Raw genomic sequence first — 19,175 nt, forward strand, 5'->3', positions numbered from 1 at the left:
ATCATAATTTCTGCTCAGTTAAGTTAAGAGGAAATCTGTACTGAGAGCAATCAGGGAGTTGCCATTGTTGACCACTTTCTGAAAGTACTAGTTGCTGGGGAATCCTGTTTTCCTTACTTTCTCAGTCATGGACTTAAAACAGAGTGAAGTCCGAGCTGCAGCCTACTGAAGCCAATGGTTCTGCATTAATATTAGGTAGCTGTTATTTTCAGAATGAGAGGTCAACAATGGAAGCCTTCATATGCCTTTAACACTGCCTATTGAATAAAAAAACAAAAACAAAAAAACAGTACTATATAAAACATCTGCAAATAGTCGAAAATTAAAGCCAGCATTCATAATGATTAGTCAGAGCTGCTGTTCTTAACTATAAATTCATAATATATACCCTTATAGTGGACAAGCATATACATAATTGTAAGGCTTCAACACAAATGACATGCTTTTGAACATTTCTTTCATTGCCATTGTAGGTCAATCATTATTAACCTTACAATCATAATTGTAATTCTACTCTCTGTTACACATAACCCCAGAAAATAAACACAACAGTTATAATAAACAAATAGAATATTTCAGTTGCCAAAAAATTTTGTTCAGCACAGCCAGTCTTGTAATCCAGGCACCACTGCCAGACAGCATAGCCAGGTATTTTACCTCTACTGCAGCAGCAGCATAGCTTATTCAGGGAAATGTCCCTCGCTAAGCTTGCTGCTTGGGCTCTAGGGGAAAAGGCAGGATACTGATTTGTTCTTGTGCTGCTGTTTCCTCCAGTCACCATGCTTCCTCTCGGTACATGAGCATTGCAGCAGCACTTAAGCCTGGTACACACCATAAGTTCGGGGGGGGCGGCCATCGGTGTTCATTTTTTGAAATCTCCATTGTGTTGGAGAGGTTGTAATTTGCATGGTACTATGACCATCATATGGTGGGAATGCCCAAAGATACAGGGATTTATCTTTATCTTTTAGCGGGAGGTGCAGCAAAAGATAGTCGAGATTACTGAAACGGAGGTACAAGATGATCCGTGGAGTTATCTATTCCACAGTACAAGTAAAACAATAAAGCCGTATAAGAATACAATTGTTCCATTTTTGTTAAATGCAGCCAAAGGAGTAATACCAAAAAAATGTATGGATCCAGAAAGACCTACAATAAGGGAATAGTTTAAAGGAGCATATATATATATATATTCAACATGGAGTTCTTGAATAGTAAAGAGAGAGATCAAATAGAACACACATACGTCGTGTCATCCAGTTGATCAGTCTTGGACGTTCATGTTTATTCAACACTTTCTTAATTTCACTAGATGTTAATAAAGCCTTTAATATGCTTTCATGGGATTCCCTTACAATCGCATTGTGAAGTTTGATGGTACCTAACCCCAGATATAATACGAGTATATTCTTACCACTTCTCCCCTATGCTTCAAGGGCTGCACCTCTCAGTGTACCATGTTGCATATCTAATGGGAATGCAGGCTCAAAAACCGCAGAGCTATTGAAGTTTTTGAGACTCAGGAAGGAACCTGAGTGAGAGGAGCTCCTGCTATTGGACTAAAAGAACGATATTAAATGCACCAACCGGAACTGCCAGGAGTTGCTACACAGTGGCAAATACTGTGATCGCGCAATACCCCTCTAGGGCTGAGGCCATTCAGTGAGTGTATATGCACATTAGGAGCATGAATAAACGGTACTATCACTAAGCCAGCACTGGAACAAGAAGATCTATTTTAACAATATTGTTTTACTAGAAGAATAACTCTCTTTTTAGAACAAAACCAATTGTGCATACAACAGGACTTTTGAAGCAATATTGTTTTTCCAGCAAGCACTGGTCCACTATTTTGAGCACAATTCAAGTCAATTTATTACTTTGTTAAAAGCAACCTCCCTTTTCCCTTCCCCCCCCCCCCTCCCTTTTTCCCCTCACCGTTCACCAAGCACCTTTTTTTATCACTGCACTTTGTCATCAGGTCCATTTATGTATGGCATGTTATATTGGACAAATTTTATATGATTTACGTGTTTTTGCAATATCAGTATTATTTAAAGGTTTGTTATTCGCAAGAGGACAAATATTAGCAATCTAGTCCTTGTATATATTGATATCACTTTTTATTGCAAGAGATTGCAACACCACTCAGATCTGAACACACTGCTAACTAACAGCAGTTTATCACCAATCAGTCACCAGAACAGCGCCGCACCTACATCCAATCCTCTCTCTATTCCAGCACTTTCCACTTTGGTGGAGATTGCACTTGTAGAGGCAGCAGTACTACATTACACTTGTGCCTAATTTTCATCCCGCGGATTCATTTTTTCATATCGAGTCTTTTGAACATGTCATTTTTTTTCTACAAGTTATTGGAAAATGTGTAAAGAAAATAAACGCATTTTTTTTACACAATATTTCTAAGACATAGCATGTACATACCAAATATTACACCCCAAAAGAGATTCTCCTACTCCTCCTGAGTACGGCGATACCACATGTGTGAGATTTTTCCACAGGGTGGCCACAAACAGAGGACCAACATGCAGGGAGCATCATCAGGTGTTCTTGGGACATAAGTTTCAAATCTAATTTGACTACCTATTACACTTTTGTGAGGCACTGTAGTGGCATGGATGATAACTGATGTGGCATGGATGAGCCGTGGATGGGGATGGCTGAGCATGAATGAGTACGGCTGGGTAAGGCTGGGTACAGCTGAGTATTGCTGGGTATGGCTGGGTATGGCTGAGTATGGCTAATTATGGATGGGGGTGGATGGGATGGCTGAGCATGGATGAGTATTGCTGAGGATGGATGGATGAGTATGCTGAGTATGGATGGGTGAGGATGGATGGATGAGTATGCGGAGTATGGATGTGTGTGGATGGATGAGTATGGATGGGTGGGTATGCAGAGTATGGATGGGTGAGGATGGATGGGTATGCCGAGGATGGATGGATGGCTGGGTATGCTTGGATGGGTATGCAGAGTATGGATGGGTATACAGAGTATGGATGGGTATGCATGGCTGCGAATGGATGGATGGATCTGTCACTGAGCAGCGCTGTGGGCACTACACACCCAGCCCACAGCGCTGCTGCCACCGATCTCTCCCCTCTCCGCTCACACTGGACGGAGAGGGGAGGGAGGAACCGGAAATCACGCCTGTTTGTTTACATGTGATCGCTTTGTCATTAGACAGAGCCAAAAGGTAAAAGGCCGCGATCAGCCGTGACCGCCTCTGGACCCGGCGGTCACGGATGTTCTCAGGTACGCACCCCAGGGGGCATGCGAGAGCAGGATTCTGGGAGGACGTCACTGTACGCCCTCCCAGAGTTAAGCAACCGCCCCATAGCCGTCATTCGGCTATGGGCCGGTTGCTAAGTGGTTAAGTATTGCTTCTACAGGTCTTTATATTTTTTTAACCTTTTCTCCTTCTCTCTTAAGCTGCTCAAACAGATTCCTCCATCCACACAAACAAGATGGATGGAGGAATCCCTCTGACATATTCTGACAGTGGCAACATTGATCAGCTTATTGGCTACAGCCACTGATCGATGAACATTTTCCAACATGTCCTTTTGACAGAGCTGATCCAACGATGTTAAGGTAAAAAATGTTTAGGTATCAGCATCCCCCCTCAACCCCCCCCCCCCACCTTTTACTTACCTGAGCCCTCATTCAATCCAGCGCTGTGCACGTCTGCAGCTGTTCACCCCTCTACACTACAGGGTCGTGCAGGCTTTGCTGGGTCACCAGGAACAATTGGCTCCAGGGGTTGTAAATCAAAGTCAGTGACGAGGGAGTGAGGGCGGGGCCCAGTCCCACTGTCTGTGTCAATGGACGCAGCAGTGGGGCTCAGGAGTGAGCACGCACCATCGGCGTCCCATGGGGGCACTGGAGAGAGAGGAGGGGCCAGGAACTCCGACGAGCAACCAGAAAAGTGTACGTTCGTGGCTGCCCTGTGCAGTTCCATTGCACAGAGCAGGCAAGTATAGACATGATTTTTTTTTTTGTTTTGTTTTTTTTTTTTTTCAATCTTACCTTTTTACAATCACTTTAAGTGGAGGTGGTCAAACACTGATCAAAATTTGGCCAGTCCCTGCTGAATTGGCAGGATTTTTAACAGTGTGTGGACAGCTTTAGTATTAGTAATAAGAAGCTCTGAGAAGTCCTTTTAAATACGCCTATCATATAACTATTTCACATGCTATCATTATCTTAGGATCTGTTCTATGACACTATGGGGTTATTTACGAAAGGCAAATCCACTTTGCACTACAAGTGCAAAGTGCACTTAAAATTGCACTGAAAGTGCACTTGGAAGTGCAGTCGCTGTGAATGTGAGGGGAAGCTCTGCTGATTTTATCATCCAATCATGTGCAATCTAAAATGCTGTTTTTTATTTTCCTTGCAAGTCTCCCTCGGATTTACAGCGACTGCACTTCCAAGTGCACTTTCAGTGCAATTTTAAGTGCACTTTGCACTTGTTAGTGCAAAGTGGATTTGCCTTTCATAAATAACCCCCTATGTTTGCTTTGCAAAATGACTTTTTACTGTGCTTTGCGAATAATGCAAAGCTGTGCTGACCTTTATCATCTAATCCTGTGCAAGCAAAACATCACATTTATGTAATTTTTCTTGCACATAATTGGGTATTCTTTGCAAAGTGAATTTCCACTACTTTTGTTAAGGTAAGTGAAAATTCCCTTTACAAATTGAACACGCTTTACTCATTTAGTAAATTGGCCATAATTTTCTCTTTTCAGCTAAATGCCAATGATGCGTATTATTACTACCATGTGCTGTATGTCCGTATCTTTTGTATTGTTCTTTTTCCTTGCAAATAAAGGAATACAATTCTTGTAAAAGAATAATTTATAAATGAAAATAAAAATGCATTGCTGTAACTAGTTTCATAGACCTGCATGTTTACAAACTTACAAAGTTGTGTTTGGCTTAGTTTTAATGGATTATCTGGACACATGATGGCTGGGAACAGGTGCTGTACACAAGGCCGCCAAGAAATAATGAGTCACTAATATGCATGTTGCTGCATGAAAGACATTCGAATTCTTACCAGTTCCCTAAAATCTCATTACAGTATTGTAAGATGAGTTTGCAACCAATTTAATTGTGTTCAGTCTCATTGGAGTGTAAGAAATGCTTTATAAGGACTGGTGCACATTGATCCTCCTCTCCATTTTTTTTCTTCTGTGCTTTCTTCATAGAAAACAAATCTGTAAATAGGATATGTACTAGATTCGTTCATCCTTAGCCCAATGTCACTTGTTTGCCTGTAGTTAAGTTGTAGTACTTGCCATAAATTAATACAATTTCATTTGTTTTTTTTTGTTTTAACGATTTTCTAATCATTAGTAGAGTCAAATCAACTGTCATTTTCTACCGTAGTGACAAGAAAATGCGAAAGAGCAAGATGGAAAATTATTCTGAAATTAATGAATTTCTAAATGTGTATGAAGAAAGTACATTCTTTCCAAAATGACTATGTTAAAAGCAGATAAAATTTTGCAGTACTTTTGAACAACATTCAACGAGGCATTGAATGTACTAAGAATTTTCTTAAGAATATTCATAAGAACATTCATTCAACAATCTACCAATGTATGGCCAGCTTAAGACACTCAGAAAAATAACATGTGCATAGTTTTATCTTTTTATGATAGTAGTCAGTGGTGGCTGGTGGGTTCCTCTTTTGGGGGGCTGGCAAACAAACAACATTCCAGACTCCCCCCACCAGGCGGCGCAGCACTGACAGCACCCCCACCCCGCGGGTGGTCCAGCACTTACCTGTTCGCATGGCTGGGCTGTGGTGTCCTCTCCTGGAGTGCGGGCAGCAGTGGCTCTGGTGTCTGCTTCCTCTGCCGTGTGTCTCCTCTTCCGCCAAAGCACTAGGCATCCAATAGGATCACCTGACACTTTGACCAATCAGGAAATAGGTTTCATGACATGCCTCCTGATTGGCAGGGAGAAACTTTAGTGCGAAAATTCCTTCACTATCTCCACACAACAGGGTGGGATCGGAGTACAATGCTCTGCACTCCGAGACCACCCTTTTGTGAAGCCTATTAGAGCCTCTGGCTCTAATCAGGTGCTTAAAAAAAAAACACCCACCCCACTTGGAATCCATGGTCCGGGGCTCTGATATGTAGATCAGGGGGCCAAACACATGGATAGGGGAGGGGGCGCCTGTGCGCCCATTATGGATGGGCAGCCACTAAGAGTAGTACCATTAGCATTGCATTGACCTTTGCTGTGTAGCCTTTTGCTTTATATTAACCATTGGCATTCACTGAATTTTTTTTGCATCTATTTTGTATGTACTAAGAATAAACACACCCAATTGTAATTATCTTTCTTTTTTTTATGATAAAACTTTGCATATCTGTGACTGTTAGACCCCTTTCACACGGGCGGACCTGATCAGACCATCTATTGCCCGCTATAGAGCGGCAGGTGTCAACAGACATTTGTCATTTGTAAACCATCGACATCTGATCCTATCCGCCAAAAGCCGATGGATGGGAGATCCGTTCCCCATCTGTCTGGTGGATTGGATGGCAGAGTGTAAACGGACATCCTTTACATCGGACCGATCTTAGGCTCGATTCACACCTATGCATGTTGCTTTTGAGCGTTTTTGGAGTTTCTTTGTCATGCTTGCCACGTTTTTGAGCAGCGTTTTTGCGGCGTTTTTGCCGCGTTTTGCTTTTTTTTTTTTTTACAGTTTTTTATGACTGTATACAGTCTAAAAAAAAATGAAAAAAAAAAAAAAAAGCATCAAAAACACTGCAAAAACGCTGCAAAAACGGTGCACTTGCGTTTTTGATGCTGGTCCATTAAATTCTATGACATGCAAAACGCTGCATTTTGCATGAAAAAAAGTCCCTGATCCTTTCCAAAAATGCAGAGGTACAAAAAGGCATTGATGTGAACATGTTCCATAGGAACCCTTGTTAAAAAATTCCCATGCATTTCTGCAAAATGCATCAAAAAACGCGCTAGTGTGAATGGAGCCTTAGAGGACAGCGGGCTGTGTCTGCCCTGTATAAGCCGAGTGTACACAGACAATCCATCCACCTACTCACCGGGGATCAGCGGACAGATTGCCTGCTGAGCCAGGTGGACTCCTGGCGGAGTTCGTCCCATGTGAAAGGGCCCTTAGTGTTTGCTTAAACCAACATAATGGTCTATGTTGGTTTAATATCCCTAAGCAAATTAAAAACATAGTGCATGGGTATACTGGCTGACCCTTAGAATGGCCCCAATGTTGGTGTGAACATATCAAGGTCAGTACACTGTGCAGTGTAGCACTGCAAAATTTATTAGTGATATACATTATAAATAGTACAATTCACGAGCCAAATGTAGATTTTTTTTTTTTTTTTTGAGGGTGCAGTTTTTAAACCATTACCAAAAAAAAAAATACTTCTTTCAATGAAAGTCTTTCCTACTGTAAGCAAAAAGACTTTTCTTTCTAGTCTACTGATGTAACTTATATATTCCAAGATGTGTAAAGTTCTGAACAAAATACCATCTCAGTGAAACCCTTTGGATGTTTCAAGTTCAGTTACTGACATTTTTCTCTTAGAACTTTTCTCATTCATCTAACAATGACCCTTCTCATGTTCAGTGTTTGCCTGTTAGTTTCCATGGTTATATAATTTCAGGGTGCTCTATCTCCCAGTGTACTGGAATTGTCCATGTCTGTTTTCATCTGCATTTCATAATGATCTCATCTTTCCATAAATCACACCCAGCTGCCACTGGGTTGGTCGCTGTTCAAGCTTCACTGATGTATTATAAGCAATGTTCTGTAATCTATAACTGAAATTGATTAAAAACTGCTGATTCGTTAAAGTGATGCTAACCTAAAAAACAAATACAACGTTACTGACTGCTCAATCCTACTGTTATAAAGAGCTCTACAAACAAACATATTTTCATCATATTAGGAATAACTTTATAGTGGCTGTAAACTCTAAAGACCCATACACATGATAGGACTTTGTACAAACTTTCCCATGGATTTTTGTACATAGGGCGTCGGTCATAAACTAATTAAGCATATACACGGCAGGACTTTTTCATCCAACTTTCACCAAATCACATGGTTTTTCAGCTCTGTACCGCCACCCTTTGGTCAACTATTGTATTGTTGTCTGATCTTTTGCATTGGTTGTGAGCATGCGTGTTTGTACAGTAGGTGACCGCGATATTGTGTCAATCTTGCCACTGTTATCGGCGAGATTTGACACCTGCGGGCCCCGTCATGGGAGCCAGCTCGCTCATCGGGAAAGGAAAAATGTGTTTTTTCCTTTCGAGATGAGCGACAAGCAGTGCCGACAGGTGTTTGGTATGAATCATGAGGGGGAACGCCACGCCAAATTTTAAATAAAAAACCGGCATGGGTTCCCCCCAAAATCCATACCAGACCCTTATCCGAGCACGCAGCCCAGCCGGTCAGGAAAAGGGGTGGGGACGAGCAAATGTCGCCCCCCCCTCCCGAACCGTACCAGGGTGCATGCCCTCAACATGGGGGGGGTGGGCGCTTTGATGCAGGGGGGTGCCCTGCGGCCCTCCCACCCCAAAGCACCTTGTCCCCATGTTGATGAGGACAAGGGCCTCTTCCCGACAACCCTGGCCGTTGTTTGTCGGGGTCTGCGGTTGGGGGCTTATCGGAGTCCGGGAGCCCCCTTTAATAAGGGGGCCCCCAGACTTCGGCCCCCCACCCTATGTGGATGAGTATGGGGTACATCATATCCCTACTCATTCACCTGAGGAAAAAAGTGTCAATAAAAACACACTAGACAGGTTTTTAAAGTAATTTATTAGGCAGCTCCGGGGGTCTTCTTCTGTCTTCAGGGGTTCTTATCTGACTTCTCCACTCTCTCCGACCTCTTCTCCAGGTGTCCGGTTCTTCTCCCGCTCTCCGGCCTTTTCTCCAGGTCTCCGGTTCTTCTCCCGCTCTCCGGTTCTTCTGCCGGGCTCCTCCGCTATCTTTTGCTTTTTTGACGCTCTTTTGCTAGCGGTGGCCCAGTCTTCTCCGTCATCTTGTTCCTTGTTCTCTTCTTCCAATGTTGACACAACGCTCTCTCCCGCTGTAATGCCGAGTGCGAGGTGTACAACGACTTATATAGGCAAGGGACGTGATCACCAGGTGATGTCACCCGGTGACCCCGCCCCTTATGACGTCGCAGTCTCATCATGCCACCTGGAGAAGAGGCCGGAGAGAGAGCGGAGAAGTCGGAAGAAGACCCCTGGAGCTGCCTAATTACTTTAAAAACCTCATTAGTGTATTTTTTATTGACACTTTTTTCCCCAGGTAATTGAGTAGGGGTACGATGTACCCCATACTAATTCACATAGGGTGGGGGGCCGGGATCTGGGGGCTCCCGGATTGCGATAAGCCATCTGCCCACAGACCCCGACAACCAATGGCCAGGGTTCTCGGGAAGAGGCCCTTGTCCTCATCAACATGGGGATAAGCTGCTTTGGGGTGGGGGGGCCGTAGGACGCCCACCTGCCTCAAAGTGCCCACCCCCCACGTTGTGGGCATGCGGCCTGGTACAGTTCGGGCGGGGCTCCTCGCTCGTCCCCACCCCCTTTCCTGACCGGCCGGGCTGCATGCTCGGATAAAAGTGTGTTATGGATTTTGGGGGGGACCCCCACGCCGTTTTTTTGGCGTAGGGGGTTCCCCTTAAAATCCATACCAGACCTAAGGGCCTGGTATTCCCTAGGAGGGGAATTCCCTCTCGCGCTCGCTGCAATAGGAAAATGTGTTTTTCCTGTTGCAGCCAGTATGAAATGTACAGTACCGTGTCGCCGAGAACCAGCGCAAAGGGATCACGCTGGAAACATTCTCGCGGGCAGGTACTGTAGTTTACAAAAGTCCGATGGTTTTGTGTACACACGATCGGACTTTGCTCCATCGGACTTTTGTTGCCAGAAAGTTTGTCCGTTCGCACAGCCAACAAAAGTCCAATGAAAACTGAAAAAGTTTGTCCGATGGAGCGTACACACGGTGTGGTGTTGCCTTAAAACAGCTAATTTGCATGTTTGTTGTCAAAAAGTCAGATCGTGAGGATGGGCCTTTACATACACCTAGTAAAGTGACTGGCGTCAGGTTATACACAGAGAAAAAACGAATCCTCCTACATAAGGTGTACCTGTTTATTTGCAGTATTTGTTTCTCTACTAAAAAGTGCAGAATTTTATAAAGCTTGTCTGATAGTTCAGAAAAAAGGGGCAAAGAGCTGAAATTACAGTCTTCAGAGCTCCATGAGGAGAGCCCTGAGAGCTGATTGGAGGCAAGGGACACCACACCCCCTTCACACAGCACACAGAAACAGAGCTGAGCCTGTCAATCAGCTGGAGGTCCCTCCCCATCACTATTTTTCTCTTAGTGCTCTTAATTGAGACAAGCACACACTATAGAGGGATATGCTTTGTTCATATTTCATGTCTGAGGTTTACAACCACTTTTAAGTACAGTACGAGTAGTACTATTAGTTGTATTTATGTCTCTAAATTGTTTTCTCATTTATGATTTAATTTTATAAACCATAGAACATCCCAAGGCTTCATTCAATTAAAAAATGAGTGAAGACTACAAAGGCATAGTAAGGAGGTTGCAAGATGCACGCTATAGTAGATATTCTGCTCCTCTGGTTCTTCTGTCCCACTCGCTCCTGATCATGGTTATTGGTAGGAGTATCAGTCCATAAAATATATTTAATTTCTACTACTAGGCTCATTATTAAACCCATTTATTTTCAATAAAGCTGCCTGACCTAATATCTTTTTGATTTTGTCTTTCAGGCTTTACTTGGTCCTTCACCTGTCCGTTTATACAGTTAACATGGCCTTTTATATACAGTGTTACCAAAGGCTGTAATACATTCAAGCTGTTATTCTGTTGACTTTTGGAAATACATTTCTTATGGTGTACTCTTAGTAAATACAGTTGCAGCTATGATACTTAATATCCATGTTTCTTCCTGCTTTATGGAGCAGCTTTACCTTTTGCCTTTCCTAATGTACAATAAACATGCATTGTGCAGAATATATTATGTTATAGTTAAGCGCCGTAGCCTCTGAAAACCTTTTACTGTTCAAGCATTAATTAGAATATGAAACATATGTGGCTTATTGGGGCAAGGCAGTTTTTGAAAAAAAGGGTATTTTTAGCCCAAACCTTTATTTTTAGTTTTGATAAGAGGTGGAGGTGGCTTGAACCTGTGTCAGGTTTATATCACTGTCTACTTTCCCACCAAGGAAAACATCCCCTTTTTTGGTCCCTGTGACCATTATTATTGAGGTAGAACAGATGGAAAATCCAAAAGTTTACAATTGTCACCAAAACTGTGGAAAACTTGTTACAGTAACTAAGGGCTCATTTACACTTGCGTTGCTGTTTGAAGTGTGATCCACATTCAGATTGCTCTTCAGATAGCAATAGACAGGTGGTGAGGAAGTGCTGTATCACTTCTTTACCACCTGTTTTAACCCTCTAAATACCGGACAACAGCGCCACAACCAAACGCATTGTGTGCGGGGCAGTTGTAGTGCAGCCCCATTCACTTAAAAGGGTCGAACCGCCTACTGAGCATGACTGGGTAGAATTCCTGCTATGGTCACAAAGCAAATCATTGCAACGTATACACCACCAGCCGCTACCTCAGCAGCAAAAGGGGAAGCGGTTGAGGAGTGGTGAAAACACGGCTCAGCCTCAGGGTTTTACCACCTCCAAATCTAAATGAGGCCTAAGAGGAGATATTTCTTCTGACTTCCTTTAGTATCGCTTGGACAGGAAAAGGGAAATCTCCCCAACAAGTCAGACACCAATAAAATCTCAACAGTCATTTTAACCCTTCCCCACTCTATACATAACGTGTATGAAGATTCAGCTAGGAATTCATTTTAGCTTTGTTGAGTTTTGCATTAATATTTTATATATATTTTGCTGTTTATTGTTGCTTTTTGTTTCCCACGAGGCATTGCACTGAATCATTATGAATGTGAGTTAGGGACCTTAGATTGTAAGCTCCTTGAGGGTAGGGACTGATGTGAATGTACAATGTATATGTAAAGCGCTGCGTAAATTGACAGCGCTATATAAGTACCTTAAATAATAATAATAAATAATATTAATTATTCTGTCGACATGTCTAATGTTCCAAATACAAAATGATTGTAAAAACCTGCTGTTTTTGTAATGTATCCAAAGATTGCTAATAGCAAAATGATAATGCAATATATGTGTATTACTAATGCACAAGACTATGTTGATATTCTCTTAGAGTTGTTACACTTTGTTTAAGTGATTATGTAAAAAAAAAAAACATACAGAAAATTATTTTTTGTTGTTACTACAGGCAATATTGCCCTTCTATTTCTTTTGTAATAGGGAAATAAAAGCTAATTGTTACAAGCATTTGAGTGCTATTGTATAATTGTTATGCAGGTTGTAAGACTGCACACATTATTGGCTGTAATATTGTCATATGTTTCAATGTAGACATATATAATATGATAAATATTTAATTTATTCATTGTGAAAAAGCTTAAACTTGCACAATGGGGTTGATTGACTAAAAATGGAGGGTGCAAAATCTGGTGCAGCTCTGCATAGAAACCAATCAACTTCCAGGTTTTTTATCAAAGCTTAACTGAACAAGCTGAAATTAGAAGCTGATTGGTTACCATGCACAGCAGCACCAGATTTTGCGCACTCCACTTTTAGTAAATCAACCCAAATGAGGTTGATTTACTAAAGGCAAATATACTGTGCACTGCAAATGAACTTGCTCCAGAGCTTAGTAAATAAGCTAAAGATTCACTTTGCAAAGAATACTCAATCGCATGCAAGGAAAATAAAAAAACTGCATGACTGGATGATAGAAATCAGCAGAGCTTCCCCTCCTTTCAGAGCTTCCCCTCAGATCTAGAGCAAATGTACTTGCGGTGCACTTTAAAGTATATATTTTGTATATATTTTGCCTTTACTCTTCTGAGGTTGATTGACTGATGTATTCTCACCCCCTCTATGCTATATTCAGAACTGCCCTCTAGATTTTCAGAAACCTCATTTGTCTACACACCATGTGGTAATAATAATAATCATGTGGTTTGATTACTAACCCATTTTTCAAGGCAAACACTGACTAGTAGTTTGAATCCACAAAATAAAGAGTCTGAAGGTAATTCATGGGGTTGATTTACTATAGTAGAGCATGTTCACTTTGTAATGAGAATTAGTATCATTGTCAAAGAGGTGAAGCTGAGTGACAATTCACTTTGCAATGAATAACCCAGTCACGTGCAGAAAAAAAAAAGAATTTTGCTTGCAAGTTTATTGTATGATTAAAGGCGTCCCCTCATTTAGTAAGCTAAGTGAAAATTCAGTTTGCAAAGTGAACATGCTCTATACATTTACTAAATCAACCACACTGAAGTCAGTACAGGTAAAGCTATCATTCAGTCATGTATGAACAAAAATCCTTTTTCATTTTCCTTGCACATGAGTGGACAATTCTTTGTAAAGAGAACTTTCACTTAGCTTCACATCAGTCACTAAGCAAAGTGAAGATTCCATTAGAAAAGTGAACTTGCACCCCTGGTGTTTGCTGTGCTTTCTAATTAGAACGCCTTGAGTATTCTATGAATCTAGTGTCATGGGAGCACTGTGTAACCCTTTTACTGCCATGAATGTAGGTTTTTAAATCTTCACCTACAGACAATTTTGGGTGTCATAATTTGTTGCCGTCTTGTGGGAACATGCAGTTTTTTTGTTTAGTTTTGACATACTTGGTATCTATTTACTCATCAATTGTTTCATCAATTATATTTTTCAGAACAATATTAATGTTTGTGTGTGCTAAAATTGATTTGACTGTATTTTTGTACTGAAAACATACATTTGATAAATCATTGTGCAAATACCATACAAAATAAAATAATCACAACTACTGCGTTTTTATTCTATGAGTCCTTTGCTTTCAGCAAATATATAATGTTTTGGGGATTTAATTTTAAGTGCATTTTGACATAAGAATAAAGCATTTTAGCATGGGTGTGAAAAAAAACGAAAAAAAATGTCCTTGGCAGCAAAACTACTATGTGTGTATTGTAAAATATAGAATAATTTTAATACATTTATATCAAACTGACCCAAAATCATTATAGTCTTCCTTTTAAGCTTGGTTTACACCTATAGATTTTTATTGCTTTTTTGCAGAACATTATTTCCTATGGGACGCCTTCACATCTTTGCTTTTTTTCATTTTTTAACATTTGTATTGGCATGTGTATATAAATCTTTGTCTTTTGCCTATAGAGTCAGCTATAAGTAAGCACCAGTAGTTACAGTGTGAAACATGTTAGCTGTTGATTCCATCTCTTGCTGTATGGTCTTTAACCAATAAAGAAATTATCGTTGGAGTGGAGGAGGAGGAGATTTTTGTGGCCCAGACACCTGGAGCAGGTCCTTTTCTCTTGTTATGCTTTTTTTTTCAGCCACTGCATTTTTGGAAAGGGTCAGGGACTTTTTTAAAAGCAAAACAGTGCATTTTTGGTTCAATAGACTTCAATTGAGAAGTTGCAGAAAAGCATGTAGTGCGATTTTGCTGAGATTTGCATTTTTGAATCCACCCAAAAACAAATTAGCCAAAAAAAAGTATTAAACGCATCAAAAAAAGTGTGGAAAATGCATCAAAACCACGTGTGCACGAAATGCACCGCAACAAGCACTGCAGAAACTAATCAAAAGCAAGCTGCATAGGTGTGAACCAAGCCTTAAAGTGCTTTGTCCATTGGATTTTTATGATAGTTGTTAGAACTAGTATTTTTTACATACATGTGTAGTGATTTTGCAGAATATTTTGATTTACTTTTATTTTCATTTCTTCATCGGTTTTGCTTCTTTTGGGATGTCATTTACAGTACTGTGCAAAAGCTTTAGGCAGGTGTGAAGAAATGTAGTAAGAATTTTAAAAATATATATTTTAATTGTTTATTTTTATCAATTTACAAAATGCAAAGTGAGCGAACAGTATCCAATATGGCTTCAAACCAGCATCAATTCTTACACTTGCACAAAGTCAGGGATGGTAGGATTAGAGTCAGGTACGTGATCAACCAATTACACCAAACAGGAGCTAATGATTATCAATTCTATATGTAGGTTGAAACCGTTAACAAACAGAAGCAGCTGTGTAGGAGGCTTATGCCGCGTACACACGGTCGGACTTTTCGTCTACAAAAGTCCAACGGACGCTGACGGACTAAAGCTGGCTGGTAATCCGATCGTGTGTGGGCTTCTCCGGACTTTCAACGGACTTTTTTAGCCTAAAATCCGACGGACTTTAGATTTGAAGCATGCTTCAAATCTTTTACGTCGTAAGTACGACGGACCCCGAAGTCCGCTCGTCTGTATGCTAGTCCGACGGACAAAAAAACGACGCATGCTCATAAGCAAAAACTAAACGGAAGCACTCGGTCTAGTAAAACTAGTGTTCGTATTGTAGGTAGCACATTCATCACGCTGCAAAATCTGTGATCGTTCAATGCAGCGCATTTTATTTCTTCTTTACGAAGGCTCTAAAGAACGAAGGTGTTTTGCTGTTCATAATCAGAGTTCTCCCAAACTGATTTCTGGATTCTTTTTCTCTTTGATCTCATGAATGATATAGTATGCCTTTTTAAAACAATGTTTCCATACTAATAATACTTTTTCCCCCTTTTTTTTTTTTTTTTTTTTTTTTTTTTTTTAGGTTTGTAAAGTTAACACAAAGAACCCATTATTATTTTTTTTTTTATAGTGTTTATTTTTTAGTTTTTAGATAAAGTTAACCCAAAGCACCGTTTTTGGTTACGTAATTTTTTTGATTTTCAAGACTCACCACTTGAACATTATTAACATTAGTAATGTATTTTTGGTGTGTTTTTTTTCAAACTCAATGAGATTGTTGTCCCTTGTTAATTTAACATTGTGTGTAAAATCAATGATTTCAAAGAAAACACATAAAGTCTTTTGCTAAACTCAAAAAATATCCATTTATTCATGGTCAAAATAAAATAAAGAGGAAGTCAACGCTGGAAAAAGTCGGTGTACCAGAAAATTGGGATCTTGAGGAGTCCATATAAGAGGGAGCACAATCTGGTCCAAGAATCCCAGAGATCAACAGCACCAGCAGATGATCTAGATGTCCCCAGACTGTGGTCCTACAACAGCCTGCGTCTTCTGTCAGACCAGACTGAACCCAGGTCATCATTTTCTTCTCTTCCCTGCAGCCTTTCCTCCACGCTGCCCTGCAGCCTTCCCTGTAGCCTTCTTTTGAGGCTGTGGCTCTGGTGTTTCAGTTGTGGCAGGAGGAGGAGGAGGAGGAGGAGGAGGAGGAGGAGGGGGGGCTGCCTCATGTAGTTGGGTGTTTTGTGTTAGCGTGCCCTGCAGCCCCTTATGGATTGTTTCCCCAAATAGGCGCTCACAAATGAGGCGCTGCTCCCTATTCATCTGAAGAAGCCTGCTGGCTAAGTAGCAGCCATAGGATTCTTCCGCTTCGGGGGGGCTCCTTAAAAAACGGGTGGCCTCTTGCATGAGGCGCAGGGATGCGTCCTGTGTGACCATCCCCTTCCTGGCCCTTTTTTTGGGAAGGTGGAGGGGAGGCACTTGGGATTCGGTCAGGCTCCTACTGGGCCCAGCCACCTCACTTGGCCCAGCCACCTCACTTGGCCCAGCCACCTCACTGGGAGCAGCCACCTCACTGGGAGCAGCCACCTCCTGCCTGACACTGGGCCCAGCCTCCTCCAGGATGATGGTGAATCCGGCCTCCTCCAGGCTGTCCATGGGCCCGGTCTCCTCCTGCCTGCCACTTTCCCCACATTCCTCCTGGATGGACTCATCCTGTGTATAAAAAAAGGACAATAGTTTGAGTATATTTTTTGGGGTTCATCAATGACACACAGTTTGCTTCTCATGAATAGCAAATTCAATGTGAATACTTCTCTTTAATAAAAGAGTCTAATCAGACACCCTAATTATTTCAAGCAGGTGCCAAACATATTTAGCCACTACTGTCAATTGATATGTATACCCAATTTTGAGTGCCAAATTATTTTAGACAATTATAACATCCAGTTAACATCATTAATATTAGTACAGTAAATATTTGTTAAAATAATTTACCTGACTCCAGATGGTCATATCTGGTTCATCCAGGATGGAAGACCCAGCTTGCTCCTCATCAGCCTCTGCTGGGGTGGAGGGAAGGGTGGAGGGAAGGGTGGAGGGAAGGGTTGAAAGTGATGGCCTGGCTTCATTCTGGTCATCCAGAAAACGGAGTTGATTGTAGTACCACAGCCTGGGTACATAAACATCATCTGCTGATGCTCCTGATCTCCTTGATTCCTGGATCTTCTTATGCTCCCTCTTATACATGTTCCTCAAGACCCCAATTTTCTTGAGCAATGTCTCCATTGTTGCTTCCGGGATGGTCGCCTGGACAAAGGCCAGAAGTCTCTCCAGCGTTGACTTCCTCACATGCTTAGCATAATACTGAGGGTGTTTCACCTCCCACAAATTCCTCATCTCTCGATATTTGGAAATAAAAGATGTAAGGAACTCTGGATCCTTAAATAGGGGATTCATTATATCTGGAAAAGATGAAGTCACAAGACAAAAAACACTTTTATTATAGGTTTCGGCTAACCCCTCATCATCTTCTCCCTATGTAGGCCTCATCAATCTATCAAGCCATATAGGCCGCTTGCTACAAAGTCATGACCATAAAAACCAAAAAAAAAAAAAAAATATCTAAAATTACCTTCGTTTTGTAACGTCCAGGTCCACTATCACCTACCACAGAACGTACGTACGACACGTGCGCAAGGCCCCTCTTTATACACTACGCATGTGTGAAACTCCGCCTGCGTCGCCCGCCCCTGACGTTCGAAATTAACTCATGTTCTCCGCCCCCTAATTCGACGCACAGAACGTACGTACGACACGTGCGCAAGGCTCTTTATACACTACGCATGTGTGAAACTCCGCCTGCGTCGCCCGCCCCTGACGTTCGAAATTAACTCATGTTCTCCGCCCCCTAATTCGACGCACAGAACGTACGTACGACACGTGCGCAAGGCCCCTCTTTATACACTACGCATGTGTGAAACTCCGCCTGCGTCGCCCGCCCCTGACGTTCGATTTTAACTCATGTTCTCCGCCCATTTTTTGTTACGGCGCGTAGTGGAGTTAAAGAATGGCGGAGACACCTGAAATGTTGACGACCTCAGGTAGTGGAGACAGCCCGGAGGCAGGAACGTCAGCGAAATCTATGAGGCCTAGATTTAAGGCCTCTAATATGAGTTTTAAAGAGATGGTGGAGATGGTGGCCATTCTTCACAAAGACGACTATGATGGCAATTATGGGCCGTACGCACGGCCAAATTTGCGCAAGGCCAAAATAATGGCGAAGGTCGTGGAGACTTTGCAGGCATCTTTTGGGGTCCAGCGCTCCAAAGATCAACTGCGAAAAAGATGGTCTGACCTGAAACTCAGGGAGCCGGATCAATACCGACGTATCCGGAAAGTTCTTAAAAAAAGTAAGTACTTGTCGTGTTTTTCTCTTGTGTTTATTACCTTGTATATTGCTCCATGTGCTTTTCCTTCCTATCCGATTTTTGTTTTCATCGTTTTAAACGATCTTTTAAGAAACCTCGTTACATATCTATAGATATATATCTATATATACATATACACATATATATATACATGCATATATATATATATATATACATACATATATATATATATATATATATATATATATATATATATATATATATATATATATATATATATATATATATACATATATACACACATATACATATATATATATATACACACATATATATATATATATACACATACATATATATACATATATATATATACACATACATATATATATATACACATACATATATATACATATATATATATATATACATATATATAACTATATATATAACTATATATATATATATATATATATAAATATATAACTATATATATATATATAATATATATAACTATATATATATATATATATATATATATATATATATATATATATGAGAGAGAGAGA

At 41.0% G+C, this 19,175-nt stretch overlaps 2 protein-coding genes across 3 annotated transcripts in view; one reads left to right on the forward strand and one right to left on the reverse strand.

Annotated features, from left to right (window-relative positions):
- LOC141131780 (store-operated calcium entry regulator STIMATE-like) overlaps positions 1–13,997 on the forward strand; it is a 154,681-nt gene extending 140,684 nt beyond the window's left edge. The window contains exon 8 of the mRNA XM_073619437.1: positions 10,849–13,997. Within this exon, the coding sequence (XP_073475538.1) occupies positions 10,849–10,887 (39 nt within the window). The 3' untranslated portion in view covers positions 10,888–13,997. The remainder of the gene's footprint in view (positions 1–10,848) is intronic.
- Positions 1–19,175, reverse strand: part of ITIH5 (inter-alpha-trypsin inhibitor heavy chain 5) — a 222,336-nt gene that overhangs the window by 52,957 nt on the left and 150,204 nt on the right. The gene's annotated exons all lie outside the window — the stretch shown is intronic.

The sequence above is a fragment of the Aquarana catesbeiana genome, linkage group LG03 (assembly GCF_042186555.1).
Source record: "Aquarana catesbeiana isolate 2022-GZ linkage group LG03, ASM4218655v1, whole genome shotgun sequence".
In the NCBI taxonomy this organism is placed as follows: domain Eukaryota; kingdom Metazoa; phylum Chordata; class Amphibia; order Anura; family Ranidae; genus Aquarana; species Aquarana catesbeiana.